The sequence below is a fragment of the Spermophilus citellus genome, assembly GCF_964194105.1.
Source record: "Spermophilus citellus genome assembly, chromosome: 7".
Lineage (NCBI taxonomy): Eukaryota > Metazoa > Chordata > Mammalia > Rodentia > Sciuridae > Spermophilus > Spermophilus citellus.
The window spans coordinates 158,752,107-158,778,050 of record NC_138188.1 but is presented as its reverse complement, the minus strand read 5'-3'; the positions used below and the strand labels follow the sequence as shown (position 1 = coordinate 158,778,050).

At 35.5% G+C, this 25,944-nt stretch overlaps 1 protein-coding gene across 6 annotated transcripts in view; it reads right to left on the bottom strand.

Moving 5' to 3' along the window:
• DYRK1A (dual specificity tyrosine phosphorylation regulated kinase 1A) overlaps window positions 1-25,944 on the bottom strand; it is a 150,325-nt gene that overhangs the window by 83,356 nt on the left and 41,025 nt on the right. For 5 of the 6 annotated variants that reach the window (XM_081300658.1, XM_081300659.1, XM_081300657.1 and 2 more), the window contains exon 2: window positions 3,340-3,425. The exons of the other annotated variant lie outside the window; for it this stretch is intronic. In XM_081300658.1, coding sequence (XP_081156784.1) covers window positions 3,340-3,349 — 10 coding nt within the window. In that variant the 5' untranslated portion in view covers window positions 3,350-3,425. The remainder of the gene's footprint in view (window positions 1-3,339; window positions 3,426-25,944) is intronic. 6 annotated transcript variants of the gene reach the window in all.

Sequence of the window (25,944 nt, the reverse complement as noted above, 5' to 3'; positions counted from 1 at the left end):
TTTAAACTTACAGATCTGATTTCTAATTATTCTGTAATAAATATTACAACTTCTATGCTCATTAGAATCTAATTGTTCTAAATGAAGATTTTATCCTACAAAATTCATTTTAAAATGAATTAGAGAATACAATATTAAAAACTGTCCCAAATGGTATTAAGCACTTAAAATTCACATATAACAATGGTGACAAAGACAGTGGTTTTTTATTAGTTTTTGGTTTTGTTTTGCAGTACTAAGGATTGGACTTAGGGCCTCAAATGTGCTTGGCAAAAGCTCTTATCACTAAGCAACACCCCTAGCCCCAAATCAGTACAATTTAAAAAATTACTATAGTTACTTATAAAACATGGCAGTTCTATATACTCTGAAACCATTCCAAGTTTTAAAGTGGCTAACATATAACTATAATTAAAAACAATTTTAGTTGTTAAAGAAAGCTATTTCAACAAAACAAAGAATGAAATCAACTACTGCATTGCAACAGATTTTCCCAAATAATGTTCCATGAGGTGTTAGTGGGTACAAGTAAAAAAGTACGGAAAGGGAGATCTCTTACTCAAATAAACTGAAAAAAGTGCTGGCTTAAGCAGGCATCTTCCCACAGAAGCCTTTATGTAAATATGCTTGGTAATCTCCCAGGCAGTGCTTTTTCCAAACCTAAGCTGGGGAATGATTCCAAATCCTAAAAACACTGAACTTGGTTACTTCCAGGCTCACAGAATGACAGTGTCCTTAGATAAGATGATATCACTCATCACTAAGAGGATTAAATGGGCAAGGAAGGGACTATGTGGGAAAGTCATCCAGGACAGTTACTTGAGTCTAGAGCTCCAGAGAGGAGAGGACATACAACACTTTTACAGCCTGAACCTCAATGGGTCAGCTGAAACCATTACAATTGATGCTACTACCCAGAAGAGTTTTCTGATTGCTCTAGATGCACTGAATTCAAGAGGTTAAGTCTTTAAAATTTACCATAAATGCAGTTTATCTGTCTACATATCTACCCTGTCCTCCAAATGAAAAGTGTGGCTTGATCCTTAAAAGCACAAGGATCCTTGCAGACCACCAATCACAGTACATGGTACAAAGCAAACATTAGCCAAATAAATATTTGCTCAGTGATTTTTCTTCAAAAAAAATCAAAAATGAATCCAAATTCATTTCATTTGTGTTCTTAATTACATTTAAAAAATATGCGAGAAAAAATCTCAAATTTAACAACAGCAGGAAGATCTATATTCATGTGAATAAGAGATACATTAAAGTTTGGCTTTGGCTTGGGTTCAGTAAAACTCTATTTCTCCCCCCCACCCCCAGTATTATTAAGGTATAACTGGGAAATAAAAATGTTACATATATAAAGCATACAATATGATATTGATAATGTATATGGTGTGAAACGATTACTAAAATCAAGTTAATCAACAGATCCATCACCTCAGTTATAATAAATAAATGTTGATAATTTTTATAAAGCTAAATAAGAAACTGGATTATGTCACAAATTTAATCTACAGAATTCTTCTAGGTTCTACCTTTTATAAAGTTAAGTAGATAACTTTTACAAACCATATTTACTCTTCTTTACTTTTTTAATTCCATTGAGGCTGTAAGGCTTTCACAAGTAAAAACTATTTGGGAATCCCTCATACCTTGTGAGAATAAACAGCAAGTTTGCTACTTCAAATTCTCATGAAGGAAATCTCCAAAATCATAATCATCATAGATAAATCTGAGACACCCCAAACATACTTTGTTCCTCTACTGACCTTCACTGAAAAGTGAGTACTACTTGGTAGTACTTAGTGCCTAAGGAGCAATCTGAGAACTCACATGGCTTAGACATTCCTGCACCAAAAGTTCAAACTTATAAAATGTGACAACAAAAAATGTTCATAAGGGGCTAGGTTTGTGGCTCAGTGGTACAGCGCTCACCCAGCACATGTGAGGGCCTGGGTTCGATCTTCAGCACCACATAAAAATAAATAAAATAAAGTGAAATTCTAAAACGGTTTCTATCAGTAATTCTATTTATTTTCTATGATGGTGAGATTCAGCATCAGCATCATGTTGATTTTAACATTCAGCCATTGGGCCAGAAGACTGTATTCCTAGCATACCTGCCGTATGTATAGGCAACCACACACGTATGTATAGGCACACCTCTCTACATGCACTTGTGAGAGAACTGTATTACAGAGATATCAATCACTTTGACTTACACCAAAATTAGCAATAGTTTTACAAATAGTAAGTCCCTCAAGAATGTAACATATTATTTGATCTATAAAGTACAAATACTATATTTAACAAATTTCTTCATATAAAACAGTCTACATGAAATATGATTTTTAAATATATCACTCTAAAATCAAAATGTGATAATTATTTTCATTCAGAAAATGCGTACCAGGAAAACATCCATCACAAAAAAATAGCTACATCACTAATTCAATTAGTTATCTATTCAAGGTTTATAATTACTTCTTTTCCAGTTTCAGACTTTAGTTTACAATCAAATAAGATTATCTCAAACATAAGTCTCCTAGTTTAACAAAAGGCCTCACAATCTACTTGATTTAAGAACATACAACTTTAAAAGTTAATAACATTTTATCCATTAACTACACTATATTTTCAAGAGTGTTCCTTAAACACATCCACATTTAGAATAGCATCCATTTTTTCATATACAAATAAGATCACTTCAATAAGTTATAAAACAATCAAAAACATCCCTCCAAATGCCCTTACACTGCTTCTCCTATATAAATATAAAGGATAAAAGAGGATGAAAGGGAAGGCAAGAAGGAGGGGAAAGGACAGAAACAAATGTAGGGAAGGAGGGGATGAGGAAAGAAAAAAAAAGACCACATTTTTAAGAGAATCATACACGAGTGCTAAATTCTTAATTCCATCATCAGTCTTAATAATAAATACACTACAAGCATCAACTCCCATAAGAGATTTGCTATGTTCTAATAGGATGAAAGGAGACATACACTCAACCATAAAAGTGAATATTTATTTTACTAACTGAAATAGTCCAATTCCCGCCAAAGTATTAGCCAACTTTTTAAAAGCTTAAACAAGGGCAATTACTAAGCTGTTTGTATTAACACCGCTACTTTAAAAAAAAAAAAAAAAAAAGATTATCAAACTGAGTCCCAAATCCAGGTTTAATACATATCCCAACTACCTCTGCATTTACTAAATAATTTCCCCACACACTAAATACCGCCTATCAGAAAGCTCCCCCATTCAAAATATACCATTAATTCCCACATTTTCTTAGATAACCATAGTTTTACTGTATTTCAAAACTTGAGTCACCTGTATGCATCGTCTTCTTTCAAGTCTCATATCATCCTGATGGGGTGGGGGAAGGGAGGGAAGAGTCCAGCGGCAAAACTATAACACTGTGTGAAGAAAAACAGATTATGATAAGAGATAATGATGCAAGACAATTACCCCCTAACTGAGGGATATCTAATATAACTACAATCCCCAAAACACATAGCTAAAATCACTTCAAATTTGTAAAATTGGGTTACTATCATTTAGGCTTCCTTAAATAGTTTACCTTAATCTTCATTAATCAAAATCAACTGCATATAAAAACACAAAGTATTCAGCTGCCAGGGAAAAGAAAAATGGTTTTACAATGTGCCTACCACCAATACAAATTTGAATTTCTAGATATCAAATAAACATGAAGGTTCCATTATTCTATATAATTGGGGGGTGTCCTACATTTTGTAATCTTCCATCAATTCACAAATTAATATGTATGCAAATTCACCTTCCATAGTGACTTACGATCAAGGCAGAGATAATGAAAGTTACTTCAAAGGAAACATTGGTAACATATCAAGCTACCAATGTTATTTGCAAATTAAGTTCGAAGACACCTCTCAACTGATTCCCCAAGTTCACAAGCCCTCTTGCTCGTTAAGTGGTTTCTTTTTATTTTATTATAATTCTCTTACACTACTTTCCTCTTTCGTATTTATTGCTTCCACTGTTATTTCATGACTGAGAACACATGATACAGGCTAAGCCCTAGCTTACAAATGAATTGAGTCAAAAAAGTTATTTTTTTAAGTAAACACTGAAATTCAATGAGTATTCTATCAGAAACAATGCTGCTTTATGTTGGCCAAGTTCCCAAGCTAGCCAAAAGAAACATATTTATCCTAAAAGCTATTATTGGGCATAGGCACTAAGAACCCTGCAAAAGAAATACAGAAGCTTACACAATTCTAGATCCTCTAACAAAAGTTCTAAATACGTTGTTTTCCTTGCTCAATTACCAATGCTTATAATTCCCTACACTTTATACTATGGCATCCCAATCACCAGGCTTAATAATCCTTTTCTCTAACTTATTCCACACTCCTAAATTACCATCCAAAACTCCTACTGCCTCAGTGTAGTTCACTTTTGATAAGTTATAGACAAGAAATTGAAATTGAAATAGTTCACATTAATATTTGCAATTTCCAACTAGTATGCTAATTAGCCCAAATGATGCTTTTACTAGTAAAAATCCAAATAGTGCTGCAAAAGTTTGTAAAAACCTATTCAGGTAGTTTGAAGAAAAACATTTTTAGGCAAGTGGGTCATAATATATATTTAAATCTGTATTTACCCCTCCATACTTCTGCTTTTTACTTATTTCTCCTACTTTTTAACTAAAAAGTTCTTAAAAGCCCCAACTTTGTAGTCCAAGTAATAGCAACAGAACATACTTCACTGAGTGATAGTCAGGGAAGGAATGAAATGAGTGAATTTTTCTGAAATTAGGAATTGCCTATGTCTGAAATCATTACTTATATTTGAGACTCCATCCCTGAAGAACCACCTTTCCTGCTCTGATGCTATCAAGTACCACTGTAGCCAACTAGCACCCAGTTTTGAAGGTATACGGATAGATGGATGTATGAATGAACATTAAAAGTCCCTAAAAAATAAATGCCGAATGTCTTCTCTGATATAAGGGGGGTGACTCAAAATGGGATAGGGAGGAAGAGCATGAGAAGAAGATTACCACTAAATAGGGAAGAGAGGTGGGAGGGAATGGGAGGGAGAAGGGGAATTGCATGGAAGGAGACCCTCATCGTTATACAGAATACATGTTTGATGTTGTGAGGAGAAAAAAAAAAGTGTGTCACATTAAATTGGGTAGAGAGATGTGATAGGAAGGGAGGGGAGGGGAGGGGAAGGGGGGATAGGAAGGGCAGCAGTATAAAATAGACATTATTATGGCTGTATGTATATAGGTGACTATAAGACCAATGTGATTCTGCAACCTGTACAATTAGAAAAATGAGAAATTATACCCCATTTGATTCAAATGTATGAATTGTCAAGATCATTGTACTGTCATGTGTAACTAATTTAAAAAAAGAAAGAAAAGTACTCATCTGGACAGCTTTATTTATAAAAATAAAGTGAATCATCAGTCATCGAGATTAAATCATTTTTACTCCAAAATCAGAGTTTTTCTCTTAAAAAAAAAAATCCCTCAAAAATAGTCAGTTTGGGACAAGATGACACACACCTGTAATCCCAGCTGCTTGGGAGTTTGAAGCAGGAGAATTACAAATTCAAGGACAGCCTTGACAAGTTTGTGAGACCAAATAAAAAATAGTCCTTCTTTTAAATTCTGGCACACCATAGGAAAAGATGATATCAATTCAGAGCCAGGCGCAAGCCTATGATTGCATCTATCTGGCTGAGCCAAGAGGATCCCAAGTTGAAGGCCATCCTAAGCAATTCAGAGAGACCCTGTCACAGTGAAATAAAAAGGGCTAGAGGTGTAGCTCGGTGATCAAGCACCCTTGCCTTCAATCTCCACTACCAAAAAAAGAAGAAGAAAAAAAAAAGGTCTCCAACTATAACCTATATATATTGTGAAATCCTTTAGGTTCTCAACATCACATTCTCACCTATAAAATGTTATACTGACTGCTACATACACCTTGTCAGCTGGAATGGTTTCAACAGAAATAGATGGGATTACTAAACTTTTTTTTAAAGCCCTTTATTAGAAACAGAACAAAATAACAGTATTCTTTTTATTTTATTAAAAATTATTAGAGGGCTGGGGTTGTGGCTCAGAGGTAGAGTGCTCGCCTAACATGCGTGAGGCACTGGGTTCGATCCTCAGCACCACATAAAAATAAAGATATTGTGTCCACCTATAACTAAAAAGAAAAATTTTTTTAATTATCAGAGAGCTGAGGCTGTGGCTCAGTGGTAGCACACTTGCCTGGCATTTGTGAGGCACTGTGTTCTATTCTCAGCACCACATATAGATAGATAGATAGATAGATAGATAGATAGATAGATAGATAGATAAAATTTACCAACAACTTAAAAAATATTTCTAAAAAATATATTAGTAATTAAAAGATTATTTCATTACTGCTTAAAATACCTTTAGGTAAAATACACACAAAATTCTGACACCTGGAAATATCATCCATTAGTCACTGTTCATTATGAAAGTAACCATTAGCAAAAAGTAAAATATCTAAATGAATTCTAAACTTCATTGCTGATATGTAGCAACTAAACCATTATATACTGACTAATGACAAATTCCAGAAATCTCAACTTTGGTTATTATTCCATATTTCCTTCAAGCTAGTTACTTCAAAAAAAATGTTCTTATGAGGTCAGAGTTTTATGCCAACAAGTAGACAACTTCAAATACCAAATATGCTTTGCAATCAAATTACAGATATATAATTTTCATCCTGAAGAAGCTTAGAACTCTAGGGCTGGGGATATAGCTCAGTTGGTAGAGTGCTTGCCTCACATACACAAGGCCCTGGGTCAATCCCCAGCACCACAAAAAAAGGAAAAAAAAAAAAAAGAAAAGAAAAGAAAGAAAGAAACTGAAGAAGTCTAGATAGTCACATTTTAAGTTTTTCTAACAAAAATATACAGTACATTTTTCATCTTTTCCCCCCACAAATGAAGTCATTCACATACTATGAAGTAACAATTAGATGCTAATGAAAAACATCTCCAATACCACAGGAACTTCTTAACAGTCCTCAAAATCTTTTACAGTGTGCTTTAGCTCACATTCTGCCAAAGGAAAATATAACCGTTTATGAACAGTTCAAGAACTGAGCTTAAAGCAGTTTTCTGAAGTTAAAGTTACACAGCATTGGGGGCGGGGAGAGGGGGCTCAAAACCAGAAACTGAATTCAGGGGCACTTGACCACTGAGCCATATCCCCAGCCCTATTTTGTATTTTATTTAGAGACAGGGTCTCACTGTTACTGGGGTTGGCCTTGAACTCACCAGCCTTCTGTCTCAGCCTCCCAAACCACTATAATCCACACCACCATGACAATACCATTTTTTTAGTTGTTTGAAAATCATGGAATAAAATTAACCTTCAGCTTACCTTCTGGGATATCAGAATTTTAATAGGCTGATAGTACTCGGGTAAATACTGAGATTAGTCTGTGAGAGAGAGATAATGTCTCAAGACAACTAATTTTAAACACTGATGTACTGAGATTTATAGAAAATACTACTAATCCATAAACATTAACTGGCAAACCATGATTTTAAAAATGCATTAGCAAGATATATCAAGTCCAGATTAACTCTGGGCAATAATGAATTATCATGTGCAATGTATTCTCTAGTGCCACAATATTTTGTAATGACACAAAACTACTAAAAAAAAACTCTAATTTCAAAAATAACTAAGTAAGTAGGAAGTATAACAAAGTAACAGATGATAAAAATCAGTATGATATAAGGAGCTTCAAACACTGATTAGGTACTATCTTATTTTTTACATTGAGTGAAAGTACACTGTTATTTTTATTATTCTTTATGTTATATATATTCTTGCATACATATTTCACAATTAAAAATTTTTAACCTACATGAAAAAATTGAATGCACAATGAGATTTATAAGGACAATTTAGGTAGTTCAGAAGGTGCCAATTAATTATAAGTGACCAAAAAGAAAAAGCTACAAAAATAAAATCAAAGGAAATAGTGCATAAAAAATATAAAATCTGATTCTATGGATTAAAATTACATTGTAGTTATCTAAAAATTATGTACTGTGACTAACATTCCTTATGAGGTTTTACTCATTTACACCAACTGATTAAAGAGAAAAAAGTAAGTCTTTTCCCATGTAGAAATTTTAGGAACAGATTTTTTCTAGAATTATAATAGGCAAGAGTTAAAGGGAAGGAAATATAGAAATGTCATTTAATACGAGAAAAATTGTTCATTCTTCCTTATAAGATGATCAAGTTGCATTGCAGAAAAAGCAATAGCATTAACTGGGATTTCAAGTGAAATTCTAAAAAACAAAGGACATTTATTACTCCCCTCAAAAGCCTGGGAATAGTCACAACCTTTTAGAGGGGGTAAAAATGGCAAAAAACACAAGACTGGAATGTGGTTACAAACCAAAGTTATTAATAAGAGCAACAGGACAAAGGACATTTGTAAAGTAAACACTTATTGTGCACCGAGCACTCAGCTAAGACATTCAAGTAATCTAAGAGCCTTCAAAGTAAATAGTGTTACTTCCATTGCATCAATGTGAAAAGCAGGGGTTAAAGAAACTAACTAGAATAAGGTCACAGTTTGCAAACTGGTAATACACCAAAGTTCACCTCCCCAAGATACTCCCCATTAATGATCACTGAAATGGCTATGAGAGACCATTAAAAAGATGCAAAAATCCAAGTATGCCTGAGCCTGATTTAGAACATGCTTCTGCCTCAACCATCCCCAACATGGGAAGAACGAGGGAGAGTGGGAGGGAAGTTAGGGGGAGAATTTAGTCTAACAGAGACATTTTGATTCCAACCCACAACAGTGTACTATATATTCCCTCTACTCTCACCCCCAAAATGTTAAAGAAGATAAATCAAAAAAAGATAGGGCTGGGGATGTAGCTCAGTTGGTAGACTACTTGTCTAACATCCCCAAGGCCCTAGATTCAAACCCCGCACCACAAAAGAGAGAGAGAGAGAGGGAGAGAGAGAGAGAGAGAGAGAGAGAGAAGGTAAAAATCAATAGCAGAAGAATCATTTTTGCCCTAAATCCTTAGGTAAGAGAAAAGATCATGAGGGCTGGGGATGTGGCTCAAGCAGTAGCGCACTCGCCTGGCATGCGTGCGGCCCGGGTTCGATCTTCAGCACCACATACCAACAAAGATGTTGTGTCCGCCGAGAACTAAAAAATAAATATTAAAAATTCTCTCTCTCTCTCCCTCTCTTTCTCTCTCTCTCCTCTCTCACTCTCTTTAAAAAAAAAAAAGATCATGAAGAATTATAAACATAGGTCTTAGATCATAGCGCTTCAATGGCATTTTGGAAGGGGGCAGTACCTGAAATGAGTGTTAAATGGAGATAGAATCATGTGATTTCTGAAGAACTAATATAACCAAATAAGCACCAGGGAGAAGTTTAAGAACGAACAGCTAGGGCTGGAGTTTTGACTCAGTGATAGAGCACTTGCCTGGCATGTATGAGGCCCTGGGTTCAATCTTCAGCACCATAAATAAATAAATAAATAAATAGTCCACTGGCAACTAAAAAAATATTTTAAAAAAGAAAGAACAACTAAGTGGGTTAAATAAAATGTTGTCCACAATATTTGCTATCTCAACCACCAAATTATTACTCAGTCTCTGGACTCTCATCTGGACCCAGAAAAGATTACATTGAGCACTAAGTATTTGGACATCCCCAAAAAATACAGGAATTCAAGAGAGAAATATCTCAATGCATAATGTATTGACAAATATTCTTTACACAACCAGAGGGGAGACACTGCATGGTTTCTAGGACTAAGCTATGATGGATAAGTGTAACATAATAAAACAGAAACCTTGTCACTCTTTCAAAATATGTCAACTATTTTGCTTGCTGTCCTTTGTCTTCTTTTAGTGAATGTAACATTCATAATGAAGTGTACAACAAACTTCTAATACTGGAGAGTGTATCATATAAAGTAGATATTAGGTAGTATGTCTATCATATGTAAACCTAAGTCCCAGAGGCCTCATTTCTAGCCCGCGCTCATAGAAGGGCTCCACGCCCACATTTCTAAGAGCACAGTGAACTGAGCTTGCATGTCCCAGTTATGTTTCACTGCACCTAGATATCTTATCTCTTTAATGGGCACTTTATATTTTACTTTAACTCACTTAGTCTCCATAATTATATAAATACAACTATCATCTCCATTTTTTTTTAATGAGGGTCTCCCTTCATTTCCATGCAATTTCCCTTTTCTCTCCCTTTCCCTCCCATCTCATGTCTCTGTTTAATGTTAATCTTTTCTTCCTGCTCTTCCTCCCTGCTCTGTTCATAGTTGCTCTCATTATATCAAAGAAGACATTTGGTATTTGTTTTTTAGGGATTGGCTAGCTTCACTAAGCATAATCTGCTCTAGTGCCATCCATTTCCCTGCAAATTCTATGATTTTGTCATTTTTTATTGCTGCATAGTACTCCATTGTGTATAGATGACACATTTTTTTTATCCATTCATCTACTGAAGGGCATCTGGGTTGGTTCCACAGTCTAGCTATTGTGAATTGTGCTGCTATGAACATCGATGCGGCAGTATCCCTGTAGCATGCTCTTTTAAGGTCTTCAGGGAATAGTCCGAGAAGGGCAATAGCAGGGTCAAATGGTGGTTCCATTCCCAGCTTTCCCAGGAATCTCCAAACTGCTTTCCAAATTGGCCGCACCAATTTGCAGTCCCACCAGCAATGTACAAGTGTACCCTTTTCTCCACATCCTCGCCAGCACTTGTTGTTGTTTGACTTCATAGTGGCTGCCAATCTTACTGGAGTGAGATGGTATCTTAGGGTGGTTTTGATTTGCATTTCTCTGACTGCTAGAGATATCATCTCCATTTTTTAAAGGAAAGAAAACTAAGGCCCAGAGAAAACAAGTTACGCCAAGTTACACATGACTAGTAGAGGAGATCAGAATCAAATCCAAGGTCTGGGATGGTGGCTCAGTGGTAGAGCACTTGCCTAGCATCTGTGAGGCACTGGGTTCAATTCTCAGCACCACATATAAATAAATAAAATATAAGGCCCACTGACAACCAAAAAAAAATATATGAAAAAAAAAAAATAAAATCAAAGCAACTTGACTCCAAAGCCACTGCTCTCAGCCCCTAAGTTAAAATGAATTTACCATGTACCCATAGTTTCCCATACTTAGGGGAGATGGGAGGAAGGACCAAGAAGAAAGGGGAAATGCCATTTATCTTTCGTGTATTCTCAGACTTGATTATTAAGTGTCACCATTAGACTAATATCACATTAGGGCTACAGCCCTAACCATCCAGGACTCTTTCTTTTTGTGTATACCACATCCATTCACAAATTCTTATGGTGGAGTTCACCTTAGAAAGGTCTTTCAAACTGGCCTCAATTACTCCACTTCTATTAATTCCATCTTGGTTAAGATTCTGGTCGTATTTGGACTCAAGTCTTCACCCATTATTGACCATTCTCATCAGAATTATATACCTTTAGAACATTCATGTCACCATTCCAATCCAATTATATGCAATTATGCTGTTCAGAAACTAGAATTGCTGAACAATAAATCTTTTCTCCATTTCAAATTCAAAATTTCAATTTTTCCCCACCATTTTTATTTCAATTACACTATTTTATGATTATAAAAAATTATGTGCTCATTGTTTTTAAGAAAGCAAAGGATATAAAATAGGTATAAAACACTGAAGTCACACAAAATTCTACCAAAGTTTGGCAGTGGAATTTATATGTTTTTTTTTTCCTTTTTAAATTGTGTATCAACAATTTATATTTGCATCATCTTTGTTTGGGGGGATTTGGGGGGGAGGTGCAGTACCAGAGATCCAACCAAGGGACTCATGCATGTTAAGCAAGTACTCTACCACTGAGCTGCATTCCCATCCTTGTTTTCATTTTATTTTGCAAGAGGGTCTTACTAAGTTGTCAAGGCAGGCCTGGGACTTAAACTCCTTCTGCCTCAACCTACCAAGGTGCTAAGATTGAAGACATGTGCCACTGTGCCCAGCAATCATTATTTTTAATGGGTACCTAGTACTCTACTGCACAGATGTAAATATCTTTCGAGCAAACACCTATTGAGAGATGTATTTCGTTTCCAAATTTACATTATCATGAATTTTAAACCTTGGAATCTGCTTCTAACCATATGCTAATAGGAATTAAGAGCAAAGTGATATGAACAAAATACAAAGCCATCATGACTTTTCAAAATCTCTTCTACTGACAAGTATTATTTTGCATCACCTACACAAAATGTATTCAAACTTTCCATTACTCAAATCAATTCTAGACAATACGAGGAATTTAAGAGAGTGGCAGATGATCTTGAGGAGCTATGGGATCAAACAAGGTTCAGATGCAGTAATTAATACTATCTGCTACTATATTCCCCTCCCTAATTTTAAATTTGGGTATTCTCACTTTACTATGCATTCCCTAAACAAAGTGGTATCTTCCAGACCAAAGATATTTAGGAAGAATATATGGACTCAGTAGCCTGCAAGCTTTTCTCATGGTTAGTTTATAAGATACATAGTAAGAAAGTGCCCTGTTTCTCTTTTCTAATAGTACTAACTTTTCTAAATAGGATTGTCTAAAGTATAATAGATACGCACATGTATAATTTTATCTATAAAATGTTATGTATAACTTACATTTGTGCGTGCATACGTATACTTACTTGGTTATACATACTTTTATATGTATAATTATATATAATTTTATAAACCATTGCTTTTAATTATCCTTGAGTTTCAGAAATACAGAAAAATAACAAGGCCAGAAATAATCAAAAACACAGTCATTAACAGCTTACATTCCTCCAATAAGCCAATTACTAAGAGTAGTAAATTAGTTTAGTTTTACTTTTCCTTGCTACACTTTTGAAAAACTATTTATAGAGAAATGTCACCTTCTTTTTTTAAATTTTTTGTTTTAATTAGTTATACATGATAGTAGAATACATTAATGCACTTTGATATATCATACATAGGTAGGATATAATTTCTCATTTTTCTGAGTGTACATGTTGTAGAATCATATTGGTCACGTAGTCACATATATACATAACAGTAATAATATCCGTTTCATTCTAGTATCCTTCCTATATCCACACTCCCCCCTCATCACTTCCTTCTACCTAATTTAAGGTAACACTATCAAGTGGGATTCACCCCAGGGATGCGGGGTTGGTTCAACATATGATACAATAAATGTAATTCATCATATTAGTAGACTTTAAAACAAGAATCATATGATCATCTCAATAGATGCAGAAAAAGCACTTGACAAAATATAGCATACCTTCATGTTCAAAACACTAGAAAGGGGTTGGGGTTGCGGCTCTGAGGTAGAACGCTTGCCTAGCATGTGTGAGGCCCTGGGTTTGATCCTCAGCACCACATAAAAATAAATAAATAAAACAAAGATATTTTTAAAAAACCACTGGAAAAACTAGGGATGGTAGGAACACACCTTGTAAAAGCTATATATGCTAAACCCAAGGCCAGCATCATTCTAAATGGAGAAAAACTGAAAGCATTCCTGCTAAAAACTGGAACAAGACAAAGATATCCTTTCACCACTTCTATTCAACATTATTCTTGAAACATTAGCCAGAGCAATTAGTCAAAGAAATTAAAGGGATACAAATAGATAAAGAAGAATTCAAACTATCACTATTTGCTGATGACATGATTCTATATCTAGAAGATCCAAAAAATTCTACCAGAAAACTTCTGGAACTAATAAATGAATTCAGCAAAGTAGCAGGATATAAAATCAACACCCATAAATCAAACGCACTCCGATATACCTGTGATGAATCCACTGAAAGAGAAATTAGGAAAGCTACTCCATTAATAATAGCCTCCAAAAAAAAAAAAAACCTGAGAATCAATCTAACGAAAGAGGCGAAAGACTTCTACGATGAAAACTACAGAACACTATAGGAAGAAATTGAAGAAAACCTCAGATGATGGAAGGATCTCCCATGTTCCTGGATAGGCAGAACTAATATTGTCAAAATGGCCACCTTCTTAAAAATTCTTATATTTAGACTTATATTTCAGGACACCTGTTATCCTCCAAATAGTCCATGTCTTTCACTTTCAGCACTAACCTCAGATGTTACTTCTGCCCATTCTGCCCCCTGGTTTCTATATTCATTTCACTTTCTTTTTTTCACTTCCCTCCAAAGGAAATATTTGAACTCTATTCTCTCCCCTAATTTTTCACTCAATATCTAGTTCCAATGAGCTACAGGCTGGCTGCTATGTTACTGCTACTGTTAGGTCGGTGGCAGCAACTTGGTGGCGACTTAGTGGCAATTTAGAACAAAGCAGCCCCCGCTGCTTTGAACATCAATCAGATGCCGGCGGAAAAGCCTGTCAATCAGCCAGATCTCCTGACAATCAGCAGGATCCCCTCCAATCCTGGAGTTCAGCCAACTCCCCTGACCAACTCCAAGGGGGCAAGGGACCCTAGAGACACCTTTTCCTGTCCCAAGCCCTTCCCTTCCTGTTGTAAGCCCCATAAAAGTCAGTCTGGTTGAGCTTCCACGCGGTTTCTCCTCAGACCCTTCCCCTGTCCCCTCTGTAGGTCTGATCGAGTTCCACCCGGGAGTGATCTCTCAATAAAGCCTGTTCAGCGGCCCTTTTAAATCTGCCTCCTTTGGTTGCTGCCTGCCCAGCCTGATCTGACAGCTACTACCTCAACTCACTGTGTCTGAACTACAAGTCCACTTCCCATTTCTACTCCCAGGACCATCACTCTACAATAACTTCCCACAGTCTTTATCTACACTAAATAATCTTAGTGATTTGCAAAATGCCTTGGGCCTTTCTGTTCTTCTCCATGCCCATTTTAATGACTTTGTTCCTGGTCCTTATTGCACCCACCCTATTACAAATGAGTGTCTCCCAAGCCTGATGGTTTTTTAGAGAAAAAAACTGAGAGACTGTACTCCAAAGATCCTAATTCATTAAACATGTATAAAGATTAACAAGAACTTCCAGATGATTCCTGGACACAGCCAAGCTTGAGTACTACTGTACTTAAAGACACCTTATCCCTTGACCCAATACACATCATCTTCCTGAAACAAATGGCTTTCAATCTGTATTTAATACCTCTATAATTTAGGGACATTCATTCAAACCTCTTCGCCCTGTTCTCAAAGAGTTCAACAGGACATTCCATAAAATGCATTTAACCTCCTTCTGCATCAATGCTCAAGTCATTTGAGCCCGACCTAAAATTTGTCCCTTCTTCAAAATCACCTTAAGTCCAGTTTAAAGTCACTCTACCCTCTTCTCTGAACCTGCATTTATATCTTGTGAACTCTTTATGTTACATACTCACCCCAGTGAACAGACTGTCATGGTAGAAAAGAAACAATGAAAATATTGTTTTATGTAGAAAAAGTGGGTTATAAAGCAGTACACAGATACCATATGATATTTGTTTTTTAAAAGAAAAGTTATACACAGAAAGAGTGGCAGGTTATGAACAAAATGTAGTTATCTCTGGAGAGAATTCTGCAAGGAATTCTTATTTTTATCCTCTGTATTTTCTAAATTTTCTAGAAATGAACATTTTTTGTGTGTTGAAACAAATCTTAAACCTAGAAACATAAACCTTAAAATTTTCCATCTAGAATTTTCTCGATCATTGGAAATTCTGTAAGAATGACTGGCATAATATTGTATCATCAATCACACAAGATGACTTATTTATTAATGTCAAGATTCCCACATTTAAACTTCAAATTCCAGTGGTCTCATTAAACAGAATATTCTACTTTTGAGACCCCATTTACAATCTTGCAAATCAATTACACACAGGCATGCTATTCCTCTATTAATACAGGCAGGGTTTTGTTTTGTGTGGGGCTGTCCTTTCAGTCAGTTCTATAGACCAAAAACATAAAATAACTGTTTATAAGACCAGAAGTGACACAATAGGTGAAAAAAACAGAATTAATATTAAAAATATATCTCAGGAGGAAAAGCCTGGGAAAACCTTTAAAACACCATTGTTAATTACCCTCTGCTTAAGCACAGTAAAAACCTAAATACAGTGAAAATTTATCCATTTCAAAGAATAAGTCTCATGTTAAATTATTCTACTCTCACTCCTCAATCACAAATTATATTCTAAATTCCTCTATACCAACTTAAGTTTATGCTGTTTGTTCTATGCTCTGGGGCAAACAAAAACTGAAAATAGCTATACAATGTCTACAAAACACTCTTCAGAGACACAGACTTATTCCTTGGTTTCTTCTCCAACTGAACATCAAACCTCAATCTTTCATCTTAATAAATCTCATTGAACTGTTTTTGCTCAAATCTTATGCTTTGATTCTCAATTTATGATCTCCAAATGTGTACACAATATAAATATAGTGTCGGCAACACTAACATTTCAATATAGTTTTCTCCATTATAATTCTTAAGTCTGTAGCACTTACTTCATGTTCCATTTGTACTCTATTTTGCCTCATGTTCTGTCTCTGCAACAAAGATTATGGTACACCCACATGATAAAATATCATGAAATCATTTAAATTCTTATAACCACAGTACATAAGGGGGCAAGTTGTACATTACAAAGATCTCACAACTAACATTTTCCAATATATCTAGGCTACTCATTTATCTATATTTTCAAATTGTTAGAAATCTAAATTAAAAAACAAAAACAAAAACAAAAAACCCTCTGCAGATAAATGAATATGAATGATTCAAGCTTGTGTTGCTCAATAGTCCCAGTATGCTGTTATAGTTTATATTATTACCTCCTCCTTTTCAGTCTTATCTCCTAGTACACATTCTCCCCAAATCCATGGTAGAGCCGCAGTGGACAAAGTCTCATTCCCCAAATTTGATTTTTTAGCTCAGAGAATTCCACAGCCATCTCTGCCCGTCAATACCCACTAAACCTCAAGGCCAATGATTTCTTCCCCAGAAAGTCCCATACCACACACTTACAGACACGACTGTCTCCTAAACCCTGATATAATGGTATTTATACCATGATAATCACCCCCACTCTGCCCTGAACTATAACTGTTCTAGCCTTGAAAGCAGGGGAAACTTTGTTCACCTCACCCTCCAAAAGCCCAGCTTCCACAATTACAGCTGATACTAAGTAAAGGATAAAAAGAAAATGTAATTGTCAAACTAACTCAGAGCCTAAAATATCTACTTTAGGTTGCCTCACTAAAACAATTAAGTTTAAATTTTTAAATATTTATAATGAGCCTTTATAATAAGCACAATTAAATGATACCTGCAACCCAAAGATAGAATGAATGAGTTTGCTGTGGTTTGGCTCATAATTCAGTCCAGTGCAAATGGCACAAAGGCTGGTATTTTTGCTAAAGAATAATTGTTAATATGAGCCTTAAAATATTTCATATAATTATATGCTACATAAACATTTGTAATCTGATAAAGCTTGAAAATGCTTTGGCTTTTTTCTTTTTCTTTTAAGCAACACGCATATTTTCTGAAAAGAATATTCTTAAATGTGGACTTACTAATAAAGTATTAGAAAATCAGGTGGGTAAAATATCAGTAACTGTTGAGCAGAAGAGAGGGATATGAGAGCTCATTATATTATTCTCTATATTTTACTATGTGCTTTAAGTTTGCCATAAACTTTTTTTTTTCTTAATTAAAGCAATATGAGAAAAGTGTTAGAAGTACAGCAATCTTCAAACTGTGAGAGAGCAAAGTGTAGTGGTGCAGGCCTGAAATTCCACCTAAAATTACCCACCAACTTGGGAGGCTCAAACAGGAGGATCTGAATTTCAAGGCAAACCTCTGGTAACTTGTTCAGATCCTGTTCCAAATTTTAAAATTATTCAAAAAGGGGGGGTGGGCCCAGATAGCTCAGTGGTACAGCACCCCCAGCATTGCAAAAGTTAAAAATCAAAAGGGGGGGGGGAGCTACCAGACCAAAGCAGCTAACAACAAAAAAAAGAACTTTTGAAATTCAGTGATAATTTTATGATGAGAGAACTTACGAACTTACTATGAGCAAAATCTGTGGGAGTGTTTTTGTTTTGTTTCTTTTTGAGGAAAGGATGAAAACTGCTTAGAAAACTAACTTCCATGAAATATTGTTTTTAAGTATGTCATTAATAAAAACATACCTATGTACACTTTGATTTCTGTAAGTTTCTTAGAATGTGTTCACAAGTGTATAACTGTGATATGAAAATTTAGAGAATTAAGGTAGAATTCAGATACCATCAGCTAGCTTTATAGGATCAATAAAACTCAAACTTCCCAGTGCCAAAGTCCACAATAGAGATAAATCCCTCTACCAATATGAACCAGCTTACAATTCTGTAACCAGTCCTGGTGGAAAATAATTGCAGTCTAACAATTTCCCCCCACATTTTTTTTAGTTACTCAAAGTTGTATTCAATTTTTAGCTTCACATGTTCTCATATTACACAGAATAGCACATTCTTCATGAAATCTAGTATCAATTACTTATACATATTGAATTTATTATCAGACTTAGAGCTAAGAGGCCTTCAGCTTCACTTCATTCAGATCAATCCTTTTTACCAGATATGGAAATGAGGTTTAGAAGGTTGTGTCCCTTACTTATAAGTATCTGAAAGTTACACAAATATTAAAAAGGTATGATTATCAAACCAATGATAAAAGCAAAATAATATTCAACACTGTATTCTAAGTACACTGCCACACAGATGTGTAAATATACATGTGTGTACAATAAAGAGTATGAGCCTGTGGGTCATGTTGGCACTCCCCTGTAACCCCAGCACCTCAGGGGGCTGAGGCAGGAGGATTGCAAGTTCAAGGCCAGCCTCAGCGAGGCCCTAAGCAATTCAGTGAGACTCTATCTCTAAGTGAAACACAAAATAGGGCTGGGGATGTGGCTCAGTGGTTAAGTGCACCCAAGTTCAATCTCCAGTACTCCCCTCCCCCCCAAAATATGAGCCTTATATATATAAATGAAAATGCTAAGGAAAATTTCAAGAAAGATTTAAATCAATCTTTAACAGCAATATTTCCAGACAAGGAAGTGGGACTATGGATATGATGGGACAAGAATGAGGGAAGAGCTGAGAGAGAGACGATGATGACACACATCTATTTACACTTCAGTAACTTCAACAATGAGAACATATACATGCCCAGTGATTCAACTGAGACAAATTTACATAAATGAACACAATATTCTAAAAACCAATGATGTCCATGACAATAAATATTAAATTATTCATTCACTTCTCCAACAATACATGCCACACACTGAAGACATGAGGTGGTACTTTCTGTCACTATGCCTCCCTTCATAGACTTCACAGTACAATGTAGGAAACAGAAGTGTGTGTGTGTGTGTGTGTGTGTGTGTGTGTGTGTGTCAATCACACTGATATGTAACTACAAACTATACTAAGAGTATAACTTAAGTACAGAATACCAAAGGGGAGAACATGGAGGGAAAACAATATAGATTTAAAAAGCGGGAATATCAGAACTAACCTCCCTCCTCAGGAGTGTACAGGTAAGGTTAACATAAAGCTTCATAAGTTCACAATTCTTTTAATTTCCAGATCCACATGAAAACATTTGGTAAGAAAATTTAAAACTTCCAAAAAATAAGTAATTAGGGATCTGGAAGAACTGGGACACTTCAGTCAAGACAAGAGTGAATCAATGCCTTCAAATTATAGATGGAATAGTAAACAGTGAATAGGCTTGCTCCCTGTAGTTTCAGATAGAACTACAACCAAGAGTAAGTATGATGTTACAGGGAAGTAGGTAGAAAATAAATAAAAAGAATAAAGGCATCAGTAATGGGACGGATGCTTCAAGGATGGCAGTTTCCAGTCATCTCTGCAGAGCCTGGGACCTAGAACATCTACCTTGGCCAAGATTCTAACATTAGATGAGAAACAGGATTCAATTCCCCATGAGTACACTCAGCTAGCATGACCTTTCACTCAAAGGCTGTTATCACCCATTTCACTAATGTATTGAGTATCCCTCATCCAAACAGCTTGAGACCAAAAGTGATTTATACTTCTAAATTTTTCAGATTTTAGTCTATTTTCACATACATAATGAGAGATGGTGGGCCTCGAGCCTAAGCACTAAATTAATTTGTTTTATATGCATCTTACAAAACCTAAAGTGACTTTTATAATATTTTAAATAATTATGTACATGAAACAAAATTTACGCATACTCAATCATTACACTTACAGCATCATGTCAACACTCTAAAAGTTTCAGATTTTGGAGCATTCTGAACTTCAGACTTTTTGATTAAGGATGTTCAATCTGAATTTAAAAATTTGCCTATTCCACAAAATATAATCAGGAGAACAGCTTAAGATTTAAAAGAAAACTGCCTCCTCCACTGAGCTTCCCCCCACCTCCTCAGCTTCTATACTTGCTCAGAATGGTTACACAATAAGAACAAAAACATATTTTGGAATCTTGAGGCAGGATATTTGTTTATATTGAACCCTTCTGAAGCCACACATTCCCAGTTCACAGTCCCACCCCAACCCTCCTCAACAAGGCCCTAACTGTGATAATTTATATATTCCTCCAGGCATCTACAAAGGAGTGTACACCTTACAGGTAATAGTAATCCTCAATATCCTGCTTTGGGCTATGAGAAAATACTAGCACTGACTGGCTCTCCTACTGTAAAAAAACAAGAAACAGAACAAAACATTTAAAGACAATGTCTCCTGACAAAGGACAAACAACAGTAGAAGAGTATGCTCTCTGAAGAAGGGGTTATGACTGCCCTGGTTCTCTAAAGACAATTTTCCAACATGGCGGAGGGGACTAGCATCCAAGGAAAGTACAGCAGTCCTGCTGAGATGTGAAAGTGAAGAACAGAATTCCAGGCAGCTGACACAGCTAGAAATCTTTCAGGGGATGAAAGAGAAGAGAATTTTATAGAAAGACATCTCCAAAAGCCTGTGTAGGGAACCCATGAGGAGGACATGAGTGCATATGACCAGGGCAAAACCACCTAAGGATTAGCATAAACTGCTTAGAAGTTGAAAACAGAACAAAACTGAAGAATAAATAAAACTGAGAAATATTAAGGCCAGAGTGGGAAAAATCTCAAAAACACCTTGTAATCATCAATTTTATTTGTCAACTTGACTAAGCCATAGGGTCCCCATTTAGTCAACCATTATTCTGGGCATGTTTACATATTGGGAATCCTCAGCCTCCATAATCACATGAGCCAATTTTTCATAATAAATTCATATAAATCCTCTATTGCTACTACTGTGTTTCTGGAGAACCCCAACTAACACACACCTCCTTAACACTCCCTTCCCTTTTTCAGGATTAAACCAAGACTACATTCACAGGAAGACTCAGTTTGAATAGAAATCATGCCTGACCATACTGGAAAGGGCTAGGAGTCACCTTGAACTTTTCCTAGATCTTCCCTAATAAAGTATAAAATCAAGCCTATACAAATTCAAGACGACTAAATAAGACTTCTAATACAAAAACTAACACTCTTAGAAGGAAGACACAGTATTCAATCAAAAATTAGTAGGCAAGCAAAGAGAAAAATATGATCAAGTCAATCTCAAGTTCGATGAGGCTAATTTAGCAGACAAAAATTTTAGAGAAGCTATTTTACATATTCAAAAAATGAATTTAATGAAATGACATGATCTTTGAATGTGTGAACAGACAGGGTATCTCAGCAGAAAAATTATAACCACAAAAATTATAAAACAAACTTTTAAAACTGAAAAATACAATAATAATGTAATATATAAATAAAAAATGTACCGGATGCAATTAACAAATAATAAAGATGGCAGAAATCAGCAAATTTGAAGATGGACCAATACAAATCATCCAATCTAAAATAATGAAGAAAAAAGAAGAGGCCCTTAGAGACCTATGGAACAGTATCAAATTTTCTAACATACATGTAAATGAAATCAAAGAAAAAGAAAGTGACCAAAGGGCAGACAAATATTTGAAACCATCATAGTTAAAAATTCCTCAAATTATAACCATACACAAGTGTTCCACAGTTTAAAATCAAAGATAAAAGAGATAATCTTGAAAACAGCCAAAGAGAAAAAAGATACTATATATACAGAGGAATAAATATGGTAATTAACACTGACATCTCATCAGAAAAGGCAGAAGCTAAGAGGTGGTTCTGTGTAGACCTGTGATCCCAACCACTCTGGTTTTCCCAGGAGGAATATGAGTTCAAGGTTAACCTAGGCAACATAGTGAGACCTAGTTTATTCTTTAAAAAAAAAAAAAAATCCAGAAGGCAGTAAAACTCCATTAAAGTACTAGAGAGAAAAAAATTGTTTGCTTGTTTTTTTAATCCAGAATTCTGTATCCAAAGAAAATAATCTTTAAACCTAAAAGTGAAAGACACTTGCAGATAAAAAATTTTTAATTAAAGAAAAAAAAAAAACCTGAGAAAAGTCTTTGCCACTAGACCTGGACTACAAGAAATGCTGAAGTGTTCTTCAGACTAAAGGAGAATTTAAAACTACACAAAGGAATGAAGAGAGCCAGAACTGTAGATAGTTGAGTAAATATTCACAAATAGCATTTTTGCCTTTCATTAATTTCTTTTTTTTTCATTCTTTTTTTTTAATTTTTTTTCATTAAAAAGACAACTGACAGTTTAAAACAAAAATAAATTATTGTTTAAAACATGCTAAAGTCAAAAAATAATGTAAGATATAAGGAGGAATACAAAACATGGAAAAAATTGCACAAAGGAGAGGGGCAGCTAGAGAGAGTCAATACTGTTTACGGTTTTTACATTTGGGAAGTGGGGACTGGCAAGTGTAAAAGACTTGGAAGAAAATTGATTCTAAATATTTGAAAACAGATGTGTCCCTCCAATATAGAACACCTTCAGAAGTTTATCTTAAAGTGCTCATAGTCACACACACACACACACTCTTCCTCCATCACAAGAGAATCAACAAGCAATCAAATTTCACACTCAAGAAACTAGAAATAGCAACTATCTGAAAAGAATCTCAAAATATGTATTAGAATGCTTAGAGAAATAAAAACAAAGCATGATACACACACATACAAAATTATGTTCATGACTGTAAAAACTCTCCATTGGTACCTTTTATTTCAAAGAGTGGACCTCTTTTCCTTTTCTTAACATTACCATTGAATGCATGCTCCTCTTAATGAAAAGGAGCAATTAGGCCAGTCCAAAATTATCTACCTAGAATATAACATAAGAAAAACGTAGTTCAATTACAAGATGTATTTTCATCTTTGATTCTACCAATATATTAAGAAAAAGTATAATGTATTTTTCAATATTCTCCTGCAATCTTCTTCTGAGTCATTAAAATTCTAGCATTCTAAAACAAGATCCAATAATTTTAGACTTATTTTAATAATACTTGATAAAATTTACTTGATAAAATAATACTTGATAAAAATCACCATTGCCAGTTTAAGGCAGACTTAAAAAAATGGAAACTTCCATTATTTAAGAAAAAATAGCTCAAATCTATTATTATAAATAACATGTTACTTTTTGTTGCTGTAACCAACACACCAGACAAGAAACCTCAGAGGAGAAAAAGGTTATTTGGGGCTCAGAGTTTCAGAGGTTCAGACCATGGGCAACCAACTCCACTGCTCTGGGCCAAAGGCTGAGGCAGGACAACATGGCAAAAGGTAGTGGAAAGCTGCTCAGCTCATAGCAGCTGGGAAGCAGAATATGTGTGCACAAGGAGCCAGGGACAAGATATCCTCAAGGGAAGGCCCCCAGTGACCTACTTTCTCAAATCACACACCTCCTGCCTACAATTACCACAGAATGGTCCTTTCAAATCATTAACCCATCAAATGGACTGATCCACTGATGAGATTACAGCTCTGGTAATATAATCATTTTAGAACCTCCAAGCATTTCTGTGTTAACGAGCTTTTTGAGGTATAATAAAAATACAAACCATAACAAGTAAGGTGGTAAAATTTGGGGAGCTGCCTCACAATTCAGATTCGAAATCTGGATCAATTTAACAATGAAAAGTTGCAAAATACAGTATCAATTCTTATCAACCCTGGGAAGCATTATTTATGATACACCTAAAAGTTATCTCAAAAGCAACATTCTATGGGGCACAGTGGCACACTCCTGTAACTCTGGCTACTTAGGAGGCTTAGGCAAAAGGATCCCAAATTTGAGAACAGCCCAGGCACTTTGGACCACGTCCCAAAAATAAATAGAGTTAGATATGTAGCTCAGTGGTGAAGCATCCCTGGGTTCAACCCCAATACCACTAAAAAGAAGGGGGGGGGGGGGGCAACCTTTGATATAGAGTGTGGCAAATTGAAAACAGTCTCCCAAAAGATATCCACATTTAATTTCTGGAACTTATTAATGTGATTTTATCTGAAACATGGCTATTAGATATTAAGTTAAAGACCCTGAGATGAAGAAATCATCCTATGTTATCAAAGTAGACCCTAAAGGCCATCACAAGCATCCTTAAGGAACAGCAGAGGGAGACCTAATAGAGACAGAAGAGAAAGCAATGGTGACCAGGGAGGGACAAATTGGAGTGGTGCTGCCATTGAGTCAAGGAATGCTAGCAGCCACCAGCAGCTTAAAAAGTCAAAGAAATTGTCTCCTAGAGCTTCCTGAGGAAGAAAGCAAGGCCCTGGCCCTGCAGCCTCCTTGATTGAAGCTCAGTGATACCAATTTCAGAATTCAAGCCGCCGGAACTGTGAGAATAAATTTTGGACACGGGGTGCAGGGGTTGTTCTGTTTTGTGGTATTAGGGATTCGATTAAACCCAGGAGAATTTTACCACTGAGCTACAATCCCAGCCCTTTTTTTGTTTATTTCAAGAGAGGGTCTCACTAAATTGCGGAGGCTGACTTCAAAACTGCAATCCTCCTGCCTTGGCCTTTCTTTTGCTCCACTGTGCCCAGTTAAATATCTGTTGTTTTAAGTCACTAAGTTTGTAGCAATCTGTTAGAGCAGCCACAGGAAACTAACACAAGAAGTTTAAGAAAAATACTTTTAAATCTTCTTGAAATATAGTCTACAAGCATTACTTACAAAAACTGCTCCAACCTTTATTGACATCCTTGGATGACTTATATTCTTAAGTAGAAAGCTATGCTTAATGTCAGTGTCTCTTTGGGAATGATTTGCAATCTTACTACTTTTTGGTGAGTCCCTTCAAGCTTTAAAAAGACAAAACCACTGAAGGACATATAAAATCTCCTTCACTATCATGCTCAGTGAAACCCAATAATGAGCTATCAATCTTGAATAGTATCATTCAAGAAAGTTCTCACATATTCTATTATAAACAATATAGGCTAAAAAGCCAAATGAAGACTGTCAGTGTCATGAAGGCGCAAACCATATTTGTCTTTTCTATACTACTTCATCGCTATCATCTGATACAATATTTGCCACAAAAAAATCAACCCTCATATTTCCTGTAAGGATCCCTTACTACCAAATGCTGCAAGGGTTTGCACACTATTCTTGCCCTGCCTACAATTCTTGATAATGAACCCACAGATCTCTATTCCTAATGTCATGATAGGTTAGCAGCAGCCATGTCCTTGTCAAAACCAAGTCAAACCTAACATGCTAAAAAGGGAGGAGTCATCTGATGAGGCTTAAGAAGCAACTGTTTCACACACACAAAAAAGCAACCGATTCTGAATATAACTAATACATTCCAAATTGTACTCCTACATTACCAACTGCTCCAAGGTTTTAAAAACTCTATGCTCTTTCCAGTACAGGATACTGCCTCTTTCAGCTCAGT